This window comes from Manis pentadactyla, chromosome 9 (assembly GCF_030020395.1).
Source record: "Manis pentadactyla isolate mManPen7 chromosome 9, mManPen7.hap1, whole genome shotgun sequence".
Classification (NCBI taxonomy): domain Eukaryota; kingdom Metazoa; phylum Chordata; class Mammalia; order Pholidota; family Manidae; genus Manis; species Manis pentadactyla.
The window spans coordinates 84,277,572-84,295,379 of record NC_080027.1 but is presented as its reverse complement, the minus strand read 5'-3'; the positions used below and the strand labels follow the sequence as shown (position 1 = coordinate 84,295,379).

Genomic DNA, 17,808 nt, shown 5'->3' with positions numbered 1-17,808 from the left:
GGCTGGACCCCAATCATTAGGAAGACAAAGTGCAGGGTTGAGGTTGGGGAATTCCAGGTAGAGGAAAACCCTTATTATAATGTACAGGCAGAACTTGGCAGGTTTTAAGAACTGAAAGAAACTTCAGCTGGGCAGGAGCATTTGGGATGATGTAGGCTCACCCACTTTTTGCTATTTGAGGTTGGAAAATTAGTTGGTTTCCCTTAAGTTTCAGTCTATCCATCTGCAAAATGGGTATGACTAAGGCATGCATTGTCAGATTGTTGGAGATGCATAGGGCAATGACATGTGGATGGCTTCCTGCGCAACAAGTGCTCAGTAAATATAAGATGGCTTAGGTCTGTGGGCCAAAGAGGTGTGCGTCCCAATGGGCGGTGGGGAAAGGGGTTTGTGCCTGCACACCCCTGGCCATGATTTGCAGAATATCTTTATTAATGAGCACTTCAAGGTAAGCCGAGATGGAAACCAGATGTGGCGGTAGAGAGAGGAGGAGAGTACCGAGGGAGTGGGGTGAGGGTGAGGATTAGCCTGGGTGAGGTTGGAGGTAGAAGCATGGCCTGCTCTCGATATTTTTCGGGGAGAGACCTTGGGTGCAAAAGATTGATTTCTGACCCACATCCCTGGGTTCAGGGCACTCAGGCCCTCTCTCCTTTCACTTTGCTCCTTCACCTCTCACATTCCCAGCCTCCTCTGATATACAGCCTTGATTCACGGATTTTTCTTGCAGTTTATCCAGGGCTGCTCCAAATGCGCTTCTTCAAACTGAGTCATTCCACAGTTGGAGACCCGTTTCCTCTGTTGTTTGCATTTTCGCTGTTGGCAACACCATCCCAGAACCGTGGAGGGAGTAGTCTCTGTAAGGGTTCCAAGGAGGGGTTTGGCTGAGTGACAGCACCTCTCTGAGCCTCAGTTTGATCATCAGAAAATTGTGGACTCCAGCCTCCACCACACAAGTTGTTGTGAGGTGCCACTGATGACTAGACTGTGGAAGGGGCTTGAAGCTCCCTAAAGTTCTCTTCCCTTGCTGTGGCCAGTCCCAGTGCCCGGCGGTACGTGCAGTATGTGAAACCACAACCTATCGAATCCAAGCCATTCTTTTTACAGTTGGCAACAGTGAGACTAGAGAGAGAAAAGACTGCTTCACCCCTACCCGGGGCAGTGAGCAGGTGACAGAGCAACGATGGGGGGTGGCCAGCGGGTCTCCAAATTCCTTGCTTTCAAACACTCCAGCCAGAAAATTCCCTTGGATGGGCGCAGGCGTGTGCAGCTTTGTCCTGGGAGGGGAGGAGATGGGGCCGTGGTCTGAAGCTTTCCTAACCTGGCCCAGGTGACGTTTTCTCCAGTGCTTGAGTGGACACAGTGCTTCACTCTGACCAGTGCCCTTATAGTGGGGAGAAATAGTCAACAAAACCTGAAAGTGGCCACACACCGGACGACTGAGGTGTGTGTGAATTTCCTGGAGAAACCCAGAATTGGGAAGGGAGATTGGAAACTGAGGGAAATGCACCAGTGGAAAGGCCCGCAACTGCGCCGCCAGATCTGCACAGAAACGTCCAAACGACTCGCCCGCACCCAGAGCCTAGCAGCTCATCTGACTCTGAATGTGAAAACCTGTTCGATTTTTTTAAAAATCTGGCACTAAAGTTCTGCATGCCTCCCAGCCCTAGGCCAAAGCTTGAACCCTTCAGTTACAGGCCTAGCCTCTGGAGGCACAGCCGCCCCCCACCACCTCCCCACCGCCCGCGCCTGCAGCCCCTAGGGAGGTGGGGGAGTGGTCCTGCCCCTCCTAGAATCTGAAAGGCCCGCAGGCGCCTCCGAGTTGCATCTCCAGAAAGCGAGTTAGTAGCATCTCCTAACGAAAAGGAAAGAAGGAACAAGGGTAGGTGGAAGGAGAATAGGGAGAGAGGAGGAGGGAAAGAAGGCGAGGAGAAGACAGTTGGGGGGGTGGGTGGGAATTCACTCTCTCTTTTTTTTCGCCTCAAAAACCTTAAGAGGGCTTGGGAGATCTGGTCAACTTTCCGAAACATCTGAATCTTTTTACAGTCCTCGGTTCTTTCTCTGAGCCAGCTGTGGGGAGGGAGAAGGGAGAGAGGAGGAGGCTGGAGAGAGAGAGAGAGAGAGAGAGAGAGAGGTGCGGAAGGGAGGAGGGAGAGTGAGCGGGCCCGCGCGGGGCGCACGGCCACCGCCTCCCAGCCTCTCCGAACTCCCGGCCGAGGCGCGCGGTGGCGTCCTCGCGCTCTTGCTCCAGCCCCCGCCCGTCGCCCGCAAGCCAGGCATGAATGCTGAGACGTGTGTCTCTTACTGCGAGTCGCCGGCTGCTGCCATGGACGCCTACTACAGCCCGGTGTCGCAGAGCCGGGAGGGCTCATCTCCTTTTAGGGCATACCCCGGTGGCGATAAGTTCAGCACAACTTTCCTGTCCGCCGCCAACAAAGGGCAGGGATTCGGGGACGCCAAAAGCCGGGCCCGCTACGGAGCAGGGCAACAGGACCTGGCGGCACCCCTGGAGAGTGGCGCCGGGGCGCGGGGCTCTTTTAACAAGTTCCAGCCCCAGCCGCAGCCCCAACCACCGGCTCCGCAGCAGCCGCAGCCGCCCGCGCAGCAACCGCATCTCTACTTGCAGCGAGGCGCCTGCAAGACGCCCCCGGACGGCAGTATCAAACTCCAGGAAGGCAGCGGCGGCCACAACGCGGCCTTGCAGGTCCCCTGCTACGGTGAGTGCACGTGCCGGTCCCTCAGGGCTGGCGACTCAGGGCCCGTGGCTTCTGCGCCTCCGAAACCCATTTGGCTTGTGGGAAGCATGAATTGGCGGGCTGTAAAACACGCGGGGCCGAGCAGTGGGTGACAATGGGTCAGAAAAAAGGGATCGACTGCTTCAAGGGGGCCAAGGGATCCGTCCTGCCTCCTTCATATCCCCCGGTCAAGAGCTCGGAGCGTATGGCTATTGAACTGGACCTCGAGTTTGTTTCTCCCTCTCTTTGCCGGTTACCCAAACTACTCGTTTTGCTCTCTCTGTGGAACCGGCTTTGAAGCAAATGCTTCTCACAAGCTCAAGGCGGGCGGCGGGAAACAGTCGCGGCGTACCGCTCCAGCGCAGGGCGATGGGGCTGCGCAGTCCTCTGTCCCAGCCCTGCGTGGAGGCTCTTTGGGAGGCGCCGCAGGTGGGAGCGTCGCAGGTGCCGAGTCCGCCTGCGAGTCCGGAGCGCGGACAGCTGAGCGTGCCCCGAATACCGTGTAACAGAGACGCCACACGAGGGTGCGGGGCCAGACTCCTGGGGGCACGGAAGACCCGAGTCCTTTCCCCCACCCCTACTCGAACCCGCGGAGTCAGGCTGCCCTGAGTTCCCGAGCGTTTCTCCGTCCGCGGACCTGGGAGGCCGCCGGCCTCAGAACAATGGTGTAGGACAGACTCCGCAGGAGAGCAGGAAGCCGCCAAGCTCAGGTGGGGGCAGTGCGGGAGAAAGAGAGAAGGATCTGAGTCCTGGTTTGGGCCCACAGGGAATCAGAAGCCTAAATGACCTCTAAACCCCCTTGACCGTGGATGCAGGTTGCTGGCCAAGGCCCCCAAAGCTCAGCGATTCCAGTGTAGGAGTGGGCCTCTCAAGAACCGCCTGATACCAGAGCAGCCAGCCTAGGCCTTTTCTTCCACAGAATCAGGACTGGTGAGCCTCAAGCTGACGGGGAGAGCAACCAAGAAGGGAGGAGAGAGACCCTGAGTACACACTCTTTCTTTGAGGCCTTGGTCTTCCAGCAGGGCCCCGGAGATGTGCTGGTCCTGACTTTGGGTGTGCTGCTCCAGGCTGGATGGAGAGACACCAGGCCAGGGGTCATGGTGGGACATGGTGGAGGCCTTAGCAGCTAGAATAACCTCAGGAAAATAGCTCATGGCAGACACTTGCTTACACTCAGACCAGCTCTCCCACAGTCTCAGAACTAGTTCATTAGGTGGTCGCTGACACACACAACATTCACACAATCACACAGTTGTCTACACACACACACAACCTCTTCCTCATGAGCCAGTGTGGTCACACACCAAATATACTCATTCGTGTGGCCTCGCACATAGTCACATACTCCCAAACCACACAGGACTAAGAGCAGAGTTAGAGACATCCAGCAGCCATTTCCCATTTCCTCCACCTTCCTGATGGAATGAGATCAGATCACAGACACTCACAGCTCTACACAGGTGCTCTCTCCGCAGCCTGCAGCCTGGGACCTGAGCCCTGTCCATGTGTACAGTCTGCCACCCCAGGGGCTCAGGCTTCTACCTCCTGGCCTCATCCAGGCCCTTCCTTGTCAGTTATTCCAGACTATTAGGTGAGAGTGAGTCACAGACAGGGAGACCCATAGAGGTTCACTGTGCAAAGGCAGGAGACTCACGTGTTTTCTCCCCCACTGCACTGCATTTTCAAGTTTTAAGCAAATTCACCAGTGAGGCTTCTGAGGAGGCTGAGATACTCGGTAAGCAGAGATCCCAAGCTTCTTCCAATCTCTTGTTTAGAAGATGCCTTCAGGTCAAGAGGGAAAGGGGAAAGGGACTGGCCCCCTCTGAGCGCCCTCTCTGAGCCTTGTTGGGCACCCGCACACCAGCCTAGCCCTTTCTTTACTGGCTTTTGCCATTGGGGCAACATACAACGTGACCTGAGATCAAGTACCTTCTCTAAACCCCTTTTCCTCATCTGCATCAAGCAGAGATAATAGTAAGCCTCAAGGGGGTAAATGTCCATCCCCACCCTCTCCAGCCCGCGGAGAGACCAGGAGTCCTGCTACCTTCCTCCACATTTCTATCATCAGCCTCTGTGCTGTTAGTAACCTGTGAGCCCCCAATTCTGAAGAAAGGGCAGCCTCTGCCGCTATTGGGGCAAAGCCATAAGCTGCAGGTAGGGACAAACGGCAGCTGGAATCACTAACAGGACCCTACCCCCTGCTGCCCACGATGGAGGCATTGCTCTGGGGAAAGTCACAAACAACCGCTCTGGTTATTCTTTTCCTTCTCTCTACCGCTAAATTTCCCAGGAGATTTCTGACCCTGGTAGAAAAGAGATTCAGCACATTAGGTCCAAATTAAGAATCCAAGAGATGAGGCTGTGCCCTTTACAGAGGCAGCTGGGAGGAGATACTCTGGAGTTGGCTCTCTAGGTGGCCAGCAAGCAGGGAAACTGAGGCATCCACTGACGGCGGCATTCTCCCACCTTTGTGAGAGTGTGTACTCAAAAGGGGGTAATTAGGATTCAAGGAAAAGGCCGTGGTATGTTCCCAGGAGTTCGAAGAACGGCGGAGGCGGACCCGGCATTGGCCTCCGCGCTAGCCTCAGCTTTGGCTGACTTGGGTCCCCACCGCCCGTAGCTTCGACCTTGCAACTTCCTCCCCAGTTCGGTCGGTCCGAGGGCTGAAGCTAGTTCCTTGATCCGTATCGCTACACCGAGGCTCCGAGGCCGGCTCCCGGACCTCAGCCTCGGCAGCCAATCCCCGCGTCCAAGCGGCCGCGGCGGGGAGGGAGGTACCGGTTTGAGGGCTGCGCCAGGACACACTGGGGAGTGCGGGGCCGGGAATCCACCTCGAGTCTCCGCCGACCGGCCTTCTCCCTTCGCCCAAAGTGGAGGTGAGAAATCCTCCCAGGCTGTAGGCGTTCCTACCCTTCCGGGGCCTCTAAAAGGACGACGAGCAAGATGACTCCGCAGTCCCCTCCGGATGAGGAGCCTTGCGTTTTCACGAACGAGCCGCACCCGGTTCTCGCCTGCCGCAATCCCGACCCCGGCAGGCTCCGGGGGCGCACTTCGGCCTTCTCAAGTCCTTGCGTGGCCCTGGCCCGCCCTTGGTCTCGTGGTCCCCAGGAGGCACGCCAGGGTGGAGACACGACGTTTCTCAACGGCACGGAGAGCCTCCGAGCCGCCAGAGTGAGGGCTCCGGCGCCTCCCCACAAACCCGTGGCCGCTTTCCCAGCCGCCGCGGGTGCTCCAGCCTCTGTCACGCGCCCCGGGATGCTTCGGGGAGCAACCCTGCTACCTCCTCTTTCGCTTTCGATTCAGTGCACGCAGCTTTTCGTTGCTAGTCGATTGCTACCTTCCCATCCACCGCCCCCTAAAGAAGCGCACTCAGCGCGGAGTTGGGGAGACGTGGGGCCAGGCCGGAGACCCCTGCGGCGCCGCCGAGGGGCTGGTCCTGATTTGTCAAATTAGGCGCAGCGATTGCAGGGGGTATTTGTTTTCCCGCACCGACACAAAATGTGTAAACTCCGCCCGGTTAGTATTCAAATTTAGTCCAAGAACCGGGACGTGTTTTTGTATGAGAGACCCCACCAAAAAAGAGCGAGAAATGAGCGGCGGGCAGAAGCAGACCCCATGGGCCATTGTGGGATGATGGAGGGAAAATTAGCCTGGGAGCTGAGATGTCCCCGACTCCTGGTAGATTCTGGAGGAGGGGCGGGCAGGAAAGAAAAATGCTTTTAATTTTTTACTTTGTTAATTTCTATAGCAGGCAGCCTGCTCAGTCAACCTAAACACATACGTTCTTAAATAGAAAAACAGAAGGCCTGGATTAAAGTCTAGTATTTTAAGTCAATCGATTTGCATAAATTGTTGTTTATTATAATTTATATAGAGTGAAGTCACAGCAAGTGGAAAGTTCGAAGAATTGTTACGTGTGGGTACATTGGTTTACCACTTGGATCAAGATACAGACATGTTTGTTACACGAAAACTTTTGGGGAAAATTTTTTTTTGTGAGTTGTTTTAAGAGAACTTCGAAAGAGACTATGGAGAGCTAAGAACACCCCCTCCTCTTGTCCCCGAAAAGTGGTGTGTCTTGAGTTGGGTCTTGAGTTGTCTGCCCAGGCATTTGCACAATCTGGACTCTGAAAGTGAAGTTACTACCCACTGTGTCAGGCTATTCTGGAGTTGCAAGCCCCTGGCTGTGCGTGCTGTAAAGCGGGGCCGTAAAGGAAAACAAGTTGAAATACCATATATATAATTTCGCCAAAGTCCCCGAGGACTTTCGTTTTGGAAAGCAACTAGGCGCGCATCCAGAATATACCTTTATCTCGGCCTCAGTTCCTTTCTTGCTCTGCACAGTTCTGTGCGCATCTTTGTTTCAGCGGCACATCGAAATGGGAAATGGGAATACAGAGGCGCTTGCAAGCTATGGGAGTGAGGAAAGATTGGAGTCCCCGTGTTCGTCTGGGGTTGGGGCTTTTCCACCCATCCCTGGACCGGAGTGCCCAAAGCAGCAGGCGAGGAAAGAAGGGAGAAACTGCAGAGCAGTGGTAAATTTCAGATTCTGGCTCCCTGGGTATGGGTTGGGGAATAGGGAGGCCATGCTTTAGCAGCAGCTCCTTTCACTGAAGGAAAAGGAACTGTGGGAGAATGCTTGGCTGAGAGTTCCTTGCACCCAAAGCCTCAGCATCCTCGGCTCCTACAACCCCACTCCCCCAAGAACGTAGGTCCAGGCACTGTTTGGGTACGGTGGCTGCCTGCCAGGCCACCAGGCCACTTACTCCTGCAGCTACGGGCTTTCACAGGCATTGCTAAGATGACAAGGCGGGTCATCAGATTGGGAAACCGTGACAGTGAAGCCCCAGCTGCATGGTGGTATCTCCCGAAAGGCACAGGGTCCCCCTTGTTCAGGAGCTGGAGCAGCACACACAGATCTGAATTACACAGTGAAAGGAGGCCCGTCTTCCAAACACGGCCCTTTGTGGAAAAGGGAGGCACTTCTCTCTGGCCGGCAAGCCCTCTCAGTCACAAGTTGGTACTTCTGAGAGATCAGAGTTACTGGTAGCTCCCAAGAACTTTCCTTCCAGAGGTGCAATCAGGTGTCTTCCTCTCTCTCACCTACGGATGTGCAAATGGGCGACACCCCCACCTCCATGCCAGATGCTCTTTCCCCCAGTACAGGGATGTGGGGTAGCCTCTGAGCAGCAAATGCTTTGCTTCCTGAAAGCCAGTCTCCCCAGAAAGTCTGACTTAGTGGTGTGACAGAAGTCTTTAGTGTGTCCAGGGAGATGTGGTGGACACCCTAGACACTAGACCTGTCCATCTGCTCCCCATTCCTAGGGCATTCTGTTGTCTTAGCAAAGATTTTCTCCACCCCACCCCACTCCCACTCCTCATTGCACCAAAGAGGAGAGGGGAAATGCAAATGGAGTTGAGGCTTGGGCAGATAGGAAAAGGGATGCAAAAAGGGGAGGCTGAGAGGATGGGAAAGGCTGGTGAGTTGGGTGGTGATTCGGGGCAGTGGTAAATTTTAGATTCTGGCTCCAGAGGCAGCTAGAAGGGTCACTACTGTGCTCTGCTGCACCTGGAGTATTTTTTGGAGAGGAGAGTTACTGTAAGATACTGGTTCTGTGTGTGTGCATGTGTGTGTGACAGACAGACGAGACAAAGGCAGGCACCACCACCCACTAAGTACCTGTTTTTCCCCCTCAGACCACACCGTGTGTACTTAGGACGGCAGGGGCTGCACGCTGGAGAGAAGGAACTGGAGCACACTCCTCCGTATTCTTAGACCGTCTTCCCGGGGAGTCTTCTCCCAGACTGGGTGCTGCGGAGCGCTGGTGTTGTCCCCACTCAGGTGGACTGCTGGCGACTGGGTTGGGGCAAAGCAGCTGGTTCTCCCCGCACGTCAAGCGCGCCGTAGGGGAGAAGATTGAGAGGCTGTGGCAGGTTTGGGATATGACGCTAAGGTCCAGTTTGGCACATGTGTGCGTCAGGGTGCTCAATCCGAGCATATATGCAGCGGGTTTCCCGGTGGTGGTCTGTATGCCCTGTGTAGCCTTGGGAAAGCCCCTTCCACTTCCCCTCCTGGGTCTGAATTTTAGCTCTGTGAAATGCAGGAGTCTGGACAATTTCCAAAGGCCCTCTGGGGGTTTCAGTGCTGATACCAGTCTGGACCTGCCTTCATCCCATTCCTTGCCCTCCCCATCCTTACATATAGTTTTGTCCAGAAAAAATCTGGTAGAGTGGACAGAAAACACTTCCTGGAAGCAGAAATGTCCTGAGGGTTCCCTGGAGTGAGCCAAGGGGCACAGGGATAAAGTAGGCAGCAGTCCCAGGACAAGTGGGCTGACTGTTGAATGGAGGCTCCAGGCTTCAGGCTGGGTGCTAAATATGAAGAGGGGTCAGCCACGGAGTGTCTTTGTGTCCACAAGTGACCAGGCTCAAGCCGAGGCCTTGGGGTTCCTGGTCCCTTCAGACTGCTCACATTCTCTGTCTCCGCTTGTCTTCCCTATCACCTCTACGTGCCAAACCTTCTCCTAGCAGAACAGAGTGCCTGCCTATGATCTTACAGCTCATGTTCTTCCAGGTTATATACATTTGGGCATAATAAATATTTACTGCCTGGAAGGATGAATGAATGATTGGTGTCTCATTCAGTGTGCTGCCTGAGCTTGGCTAAGGCCACCGGTAGGCACATCCCAGTACCCTTGTCCCTGTGAGCGAGAGACTCAGTGGTCTGTGTGAGCACATGCTCAGGGTGAACAAGAAGACTTGGGGCCCACCCATACACATCGTGTCCTCCTTCTGCTGTCCAGTGGCTTTCAGGGAGTGGCTGTGTGTACTAGCTTGTGTGCGCTCCTGTGTAAAAGATGTGCACGCACTCCAGCTCTTGCTATGTACCCGGTGTAGGAGAGCTGGGTGCACAGGAGGGCGAGCACCTGCGTGTGGCTGGGACAGCCCTCTGGGCTAGCCCTGGTGCACCCTCTGCCTTAAGAGAAGGTGACTAAGCACTTGGGCAACGCAGCCTGTGGCCTTGCCTGCCGCAGTCGCAGCTCCCTGGGGAGGCTGATTCACCCAGTGGCATGCAGAGTCCCCCTCTGGCCAGTAGGTGGTGGGCACTGAGCCCCAGAGTCTTCCCGGACTCTGGCAGGGTCCACCCAGCCCACCCACACCTCAAAGAGACTTCCCCCAGTCCCCAGCTCTTGAGTGTACCCTCTGTCCAGTGTGGCTCACTGAAGAGAACCTATTATCTGCACTCTGTTTATGCACTCTGCATATCCCATTCAACAGATGAGCAAACTGAGGCCCATGGAGAAATGGGGCCCCGGGGAGGGGTTAATGGGAGGGTGGAATGGTTGCTAGGTTTTCTTCCTGGGGGTGAGGGAGGAAGCAGCTGGCGGATATGTGCTCTGGCTCACCCACTCTTCCTTGGCTGTAACCCCTCTGGTTAGCTGCACACTCTGAGCATCAAATAGGGCAGAGGCCGGCAGTCCCACTCTCCTCAGAAGTAAGGCAGGTCTCAGCAAGAGCTCCTGGGAGCCGCAGGGGCAATGAGAGAAGGCCTGTGGAGTTCCCCGTGGGACTGCAGGGACTTATCCCTGAGTGGCCCTGCAGGGCTGGGACTCCTGCTCTCAGCTCTGCTCCCTAGGCCAGGTTTTCTTTCCTAAGTGGTAGAAACCATGTGGGTGTGCACCCAAGGGAGTTGGCTGAGGCCACTTGAAGTCCTCCTCCTCTCTCAGATAACCCATCTGCCAGGCCTGAGGGCACTGCTCACTTCCAGGAGCCCTGGTACCCCCTCCATCCCTGACACACCATGGGTCAGTGATGGAAGACACATGAGATGTCTGCCGGCCCAAACGTCCTATTTCACAGGCATGGGGACTGAGATGCCTGATTCTACTTACTCATCACCCCGTGAACTGCCTGCCCCTGTGCCAGGCCTTGTGGAGGTTTCTGAGAAGCTCTGGACACAGCCCCTGCCTTCAGGTTCAGAGAGGGAGAAAGACCAGTAACTTGGTGATTCCAGTTCACTGGGGCCAATCCTGGAACGGGGAAGCCCTGATCAGGTTGTGCAGTGTGTGGTGGCAGGAAGGGTTGTCCATGGGGTTTGTAGCTCATTAGAAGTCCCCCTCCCCACTCCCAGGTGGGCGTAACCTTGTCCAGTAAGGGAAGGGCTCATAGATGTTGAGGGAAGTTGCCACAAACCTGCTAGAACTTCTCTGGCAGCTGAAAAGCCCAAGAACTGCTTCTTTCCTTTCCCCGTTTCTCCCTCCCTGCCTTCTCCAGAGACCAAGAGATCTGGGTTCAAGTCTTGACATTGCCATGGAAATGTGCCTTTGGAACAGTCCCCTTATCTCTGTGGTTCCAGTCAGTTTTCTTCATTGGCAAAATAGGGCTGTTTGGGCCTGTCCTGCCTATGAGGGGGAGAGTGTGAGCAGGTGTGAGGATGCAGAGGTAGCATGCCTGCAGGTACACCCCTCACAGTCTTTCTCTGCCTGGGAGGACTAAGAGCCTCACCCCTCATGCTATCTACCTTTTGAAGTTGCTAGGGTATTGCAGATGGTGAGGGTGGGGGTCAGGGTCTGATCATGTTTCCAAGTGGGGAGGGAAACTTTGGGGCACTCCCAGATGTGTGGGCCTCTGCAATATCCAAAGATCTCCCTGGCCCTGTCTGCAGTCCTACCATTCAGCCACATGAGCTCACATCTGGTTCATGTTCCAGCACTGAGCTGGGAAAACAACAGGGCTCCATGTCAAGGAGGGTGCTCACTGTCTTGCGGGGAAGACAAGCAAGCACATAGGACATAGGTCCCCATTCAGGGCCTCAGGCAACCACCTATAAAAACCCTGCATAGCACTAGATTTCTAGGGCCCCGGAGTTCTTAGTATTCCAGGCTCAGGATCCAGGCCCCTAGAAAGGTGGATGGGTCTCTCAGGATCATCAGGAGGCCTCTGGAGCCCACCACTCTGCCCATCTCACTGCATCAAGAGAGGTCACTTGGGGGGCAGAAGGTGGGTTCAACCTGCCAAAGAAGAGTCTGGCATGCCCTCCTGTCCTAGTTTTCCCATAAGCAGGACAGGGACAATAGTGACAGCTGATGGGATGCAAGGCCAAAGGGGGTTTGAGTTGGGAGGACAAAGAGCCTCTGAGCCGATGACGCCATTCGATAGCCCACATTTACTGAGCATTCCTGCCAGTGCTCCAGGCAATATGCCAAGTGCTTCTTGTGTGTGATTTCATTGAATCACAATCCCAGCCCTAGAAGATAATCCTATCATCCCTATTCGTGGATGAAAACAAACTCATAGAAAATGAGTAACTTGCCCAAGGTGGGACCAATAAGAAGGGAGAAGGCAAGCTCTTGATGGCCAAAGGCTCTGAGAACCTACAAGGCATCCTTTTGTAGGATGAACCTAACTAGACTTGAAGTCATCCTAATCCTACTGCAGATGATATGAGGTTGAAAGACTCTTTCACAACATGGCCCCCAGAAAGTTCTTCCCAGCTTTATTTATATCCAGGGAAGCAGGGGTGGGGCAGTCAAGGGCAGCTTGGTATCTGGCTGGTCAGAGTTCTTCTAGACCTGGACTCTGACCTTGGGTACAGCTTCCTCACCTGTTCAGGTATCCTGCTGGCCTACATTGAGAACAAGGGTCCAGGCATGGCATAGGTTCCTCATAACGGTTACAAGGGATTACTCCTTGAGTGTCCAGAGGCCCCAGGAACATGCCAGAACCTCTAGTCAGTGCAAGGTAGACCATGTGTAGGATCAAACAATGGGGCAATACCTTCCTCTAGGGAGGACAAGAAACCACATGAGGCTTTTGTCTGTTCTGTTTTAAACTGTTTTCCCACAGCCTGGAACAGGGCTTGATCTACATAGTAGGTGTTTTGTTGAGTGAATGAATGGATGATACAAGACATGAATATGCTAGGAACTCTATCTCCTCTTCCTTCCTCCTTCCTTTGGATCCAGGACTGGGTGAGAATCCAACTTCTAGTGTTCTTACACCCTGGTGGAAAATAATTTATTTCCCATGGGGATCCCTGTGGGGTATGAGGTGTGGGAGCAGGGAGACCTTGCGTAGCTCTGTTTCACATCCATCTTGAGTCCTCTGAATCCTTGGCGGTTGGAGGAACACCTCTTTTCCCACTGATCCCCCTTCACTGCCACCTAGGAGGCCGCAAGCCAGGGTCTAGCTTCCACACCACGGTTGTTCTAGTCAAATGGGAAACCCCCAACACACACACACCCTTCTCCTCAGGTCTCCTTCATTCCCTGCAGTGAGTTCAAGGTCTCTCCTACCTGTAGTCCCCCCTTGCCAGCCTCACCCTGGGCCCCACATTCCTTCCCACTGCCTGCTCTGAAGGGCCACCTGAGAGCTGCTGCTGCTCCCCCTGGGCACCCCATCTACTAGGCCCTGCCTCCCTCTGGGATTCTGAGACAACTCCTGCACTGCCATGGCATGCAGCATTCTCTTCTGGCCAGGATTCTGTCCTGAGCTCACAGCCCAGGAGAGATGAAACATTTTGGACATGGACCTGGGATGTAGTCAGCATTCAGAGGGTGGTGGCCATGATTACAGTGAGCCAGGCACTGTGGGGGACAGTGTGGACAGAGAGGTGAAAGAGACACTGATGGAAGGGCTCCCTTGTTCCACTTCAGAGAAGGAACTGGGCATCACCAAAGTTCTGAGAAATGCCCAGCCAAAGGCTTCTCCTCCCATCCAACAAATCCTGCAGGGTTGTGCCCCTGTACCAGGGAGGTATGGAGAATTTGGCAGTGAGTTGATTCCTGCCCTCAGGAAGCTGAATGTGCAGAAGTGGTAGTCACCAGAGAAAGTGCAAATGGACTGGAGGTTCATGGGTGAGCATTTGAGGTGGACCTTGGAGGCTGAATAGGAGCTCACTAGCTGAAGGAGCTATATGGCCCTGTAGACTCAGAAAACAGCATGAACAGGGCTTTGGGGGCAGGAAAGTCCCTGGAGTGTCTGGGAAAGAGCAGTCTGTGGTGTGCAGAGGGGCATGCTGGATACAGGCAAGATGACACCTAAGGAATGGCAGGGGCAAAGCTGGAAGAGCTGTCCACTTTCTGCGGAAGGCTTCAGACTTTGGGGAAGCGCCTGGAGGCCACTGAGCAGGGCAGTGACCATAGTCAAATGTTCTTTTTGCTATTCAAGATAGCCTCTTTTTAAAAACTCAAAGTCTTTATTTTAATTAAGGATAATGTTTATTGTGGTAAAATGCACATAAAATAAAACTTACCATTTTAAGTGAACAATTCAGTGATACTAAGTACATTCATAATGTTGTGTAACTATCACCATTGTCTATTTCTAGAACTTTTCCATCACCCCAAACAGACCAATTAACTAAGTAACTCCCCATGTCCCTCTCCCAACAGCCTCTAGAAATCTCTGTTCTATTTTCTGTCTCTGTGAACTTTCCTACACTAGGTACCTCAATAGAAGTGGAATTACACAATATTTTTCTTTTTGTGGGGAGCCATTTGTGTATCCTATGGGCCGTTTGTGTATCTTCTTTGGAGAAATGTCTATTTTCAAGTCTTTTTCCCACTTTTTGATTGGGTTTCTTGTTTTTATGTTGTTGAACTGTAGGAGTTCTTTATATATTCTGGATATTAACCCTTGTCAGGTCTATGATTTGCAAATAGTTTCTCTTATTCTGTGGGTTGTGTTTTCACTCTCCAGATAGTGTCTTTTTTATACACAAACTATTTTAATTTTGATGAAATCCAGTTTACCAAATTTTTTTTTTGCTGTCTGTGCTCTCAGCATCATAGCCAAGAAATAACTAATTCCAGTGTCATAGCTTTCCCTATGTTTTCTCCTAAGAGCTTTATTGTTTTAGCTCTTAAGTTCAGTTTTGATCCATTTTGAGTTAATTTTTGTATATGGTATAAAATAAGGGTCCAACTTGATTCATTTGCATATTCAGTTTTCCGAGCACCATTTGTTGAAAAAAACTGCCCTTTCTCCATTGAATGGTCTTGTCACCTTTGTCGAATCCAAATTATCATATAATTGAAAATTTATTTCTAGGCTCACTCTTCTGTTTCATTGGTCTGTTTGTCTCTTGCAGGCCTCCTTAGGTTAAATCCAGAATCCTAGAATATAGGGAACCTTGCAAGTTATCCTGTCCATCCCCTTGTCTCCAGGCCAGCGACTGACTGACCAAAGAGATTTAGCTCAGGGACACATATGTTTTCTAGGAACCAGAGCTAGTGAGAAGGGGTAGAGGGCAGAGCTATTAGTGAGAGTGCCAGAACCATGACCTTGACCTCTGGCTAGGCCCCTGCCTCTTTTAGGAGGCCCCATGTACTTTAGCTGACTCTCTTGTAAAGACATGGCCTTGGGGAAAGTCTCATATGCACTAATGGTCCACACACCACCCACCTCCTGAGCGGCCCAAATATGGACTACTCCCTTCAGCAGGATGATCCCAGAGCTGCCTTCCATGGAGCCAGGAGGAGCTCCAGGAGGGGGGCCTGCTGTCTACCCCATCCTCCACCCTGGCCACTCCAAGTGCTGTCCAGTGAGGGGTGCTGCCAGAAGCTAGGGCTCCAGGGGCTAGACATGATTCTGTGCCCCTAGTCAGTGACCAGACGGGAGGAGGCTGTGGAGATGGAGCTGTCACTGCTGGAGGAGAAATGGGAGCAGCCAAAGCCCCTTGTGTGGCCAGCACTTCCTGCCTTGCAGTCCTCCAGCCCAGGTGGTTAACCGGAGGCTTGGTGAGGACTGGTCTCCGGGCAAGTGGGGAACCAAAGGCAAGTGACAGGCACAGTTTCTAGTGTTCTTAGAATCTTGTAGAAACTGTTCAACCCACAGCTTGGCTCACAGGCTGCCTGAGGCTTCAGATGACTTTGGTTTGGAGGGGCTTGTGTAGCCAGGACCCAGAAACAGATTTCAGCCTGTATGGCTGAGGGCCCTAAGGCAAACTGGTTGACTTGTTTGCCTCAATTTCTTTCTCTGTGAAGTGGGAAAAAAAAAATCTACCTTTTAGGAGAGGTGTGATAATTAAATAATACAGGCAAATAGCTTAAAAAGGTTCCTGAAACAGAGTAAGTACTTAATAAATATTAGTTATTATTGTTGATAGGATTTTGCTGGAGCCCTAGGTCAGGCTGGTCAGAAACTTTGACAGGCATTTTCAGTTGACTGCGTTGGCATCAAACTGGAAAAGGAAAAATTACTGCTGAATCTATACTGTAGGTAGAGGCTGGCCATCTGCTTAGCATGGGGGTAGGGGAGCTAAGGAGGGTACCCCGGGCCCCTCAGAACCTACAGGCCATGTCTCCACAGGCTGCTGCACCCAGGCACCATGAGCTAGGGCAGATCATTCTCCTTTCCCTTCCTAAAGTCTGTTGTCTGTGTTCATCTGACCCCAAACTTCAGACTAGGAGGTCCTCCAGGGTGGGGTTTTTGTTGTGTTCATCTCTGCATGGCCACAGGGCTGGGCACAGAGAATGTCTGGCTTGGGGCATGTCAGAGAAGTTCTGTGCCCACTCTGGGCTCCAGCTTGCCCATCTGTGATTAAAGGAGCATCTGGAGGGTATTGCCAATGGGCCAGGTCTGGACTGGGTTCTTGCACTCAGACCTCTCTGGAGGTATTGCTATTCCCAATTTATGGATGAAAGGTGAGAACCAGACAGGGCCAGGACCCTGCCCAGTATCCCTCCTACAATTTGAGCCCAGATCTCCTGAAGCCAAGGGGCCTTTTTCCTCTCCACTCCTCTGCCCTTGGAGCTAATGCCTGCCACCTTGGAGGCCTCACACCTGTGTGCCCATCATACAAATCCAAGCACATGAAAGAGCTCTGTACACTGTGCAGTGGGGTGCTGCTGGGAGGGGTTTTCAGTAAACAGCTCACTGTGTTCTCACTCACTGAAATAATGACCACAGGTCCTGACTGCCCAGGACTATCTCCCTCCTCCTGCCAGAGCCACCCTCAGAACCAGACCAGCCCAACCCACATGTGGGAGCAGCTCCATGGGTGCAGAAGGAGGAACTGACCAAACTCCCTCGTTTGCTCAGCATCAGCATCTGGACCAGGCATGAGGGTCCACATTGTCTGAGCCTGAGCCAGTAGACAGCCAGGGCTGGCTCCCTCCGTGAAGGCACGCACCCAACCCTTGCTTCACCTAATGATTCCCACAAGACTCAGCCCCTCAGAGGAGATGCCGCAGACGCCAGTTTTCATTTTATACAAAGTGCATCCTCACTGTTTCTTGGAATGGTGCATTCCCTCAAGAAATAGTCACAGGTTGAAAGAGTTGTGCTTGTCACACAAACTCTGCAGACTTTTTCTCTCTAGAAGGTACACACCATGCACTTTAAAGTAGAGACTTACTTGATTTTTTTTTTTTCAGTCTGGATGAGCAGGAGTCAATGAAAGAATCATTTTCAACAAAAATGTTAATTGTAAATATAGGAATATTGGCTGTTATTTATGCTTAAATACTTACGATATGTGATGGGAAAAATACTTGGAAGCTGCCTCCTTCAAATTCCAGCCATTTAGATGGAAACTCTCACAGTTTAGATATAATTATGTTCTAGAAATTTTGAATTTGTAACCAGTTGATAGTTATAAAGGTGGAATTTTATAAAGCAAATATTGAATAATCTTATCCATCCTTTTTACCCTCAGAAACCTTTGGCAGCCTTGCAATTCAGCCATCATTTTTCCCTTCTTATCCAAGGGGAGAAAAATCTTGCTTTTTTAGCTTGTAAACAATTCTTTAGGTTAGAATGAACACCTTTGGAGGAAGAGAGCCCTTGATTTGGTGAAGGAAGCAAATTGTCTCCAGGCTAATGTGTCCTTTCTGCCAGGCTGAGACTTTCAGTTGTTTAACAAGACTAATTCAGTTCAACAGGAATTTGTGCAGTGCCAGACAAGGGTAACAAAACTTGGTAAGACACTTTTCTGCCCTTGGTGAGGGTACCTTCTAATGGCAGAAGCTGCCATAAATCCACTCTTGGGATGCTTTACGATAAACAGTTTAGTTATTAGCGGCCACTAAGGGAGCTCAGAGGAACCCACAGGGAGGAGGTGATACTATCCTGG

General features: G+C 52.6%; 1 protein-coding gene across 1 annotated transcript in view; it reads left to right on the top strand.

The window, feature by feature from the left end:
• The first annotated feature begins 2,007 nt into the window (after nt 1–2,007).
• Nucleotides 2,008–17,808, top strand: part of ALX4 (ALX homeobox 4) — a 42,494-nt gene continuing 26,693 nt past the window's right edge. Inside the window, exon 1 of the mRNA XM_036891864.2 lies at nt 2,008–2,714. Within this exon, the coding sequence (XP_036747759.2) occupies nt 2,276–2,714 (439 nt within the window). The 5' untranslated portion in view covers nt 2,008–2,275. The remainder of the gene's footprint in view (nt 2,715–17,808) is intronic.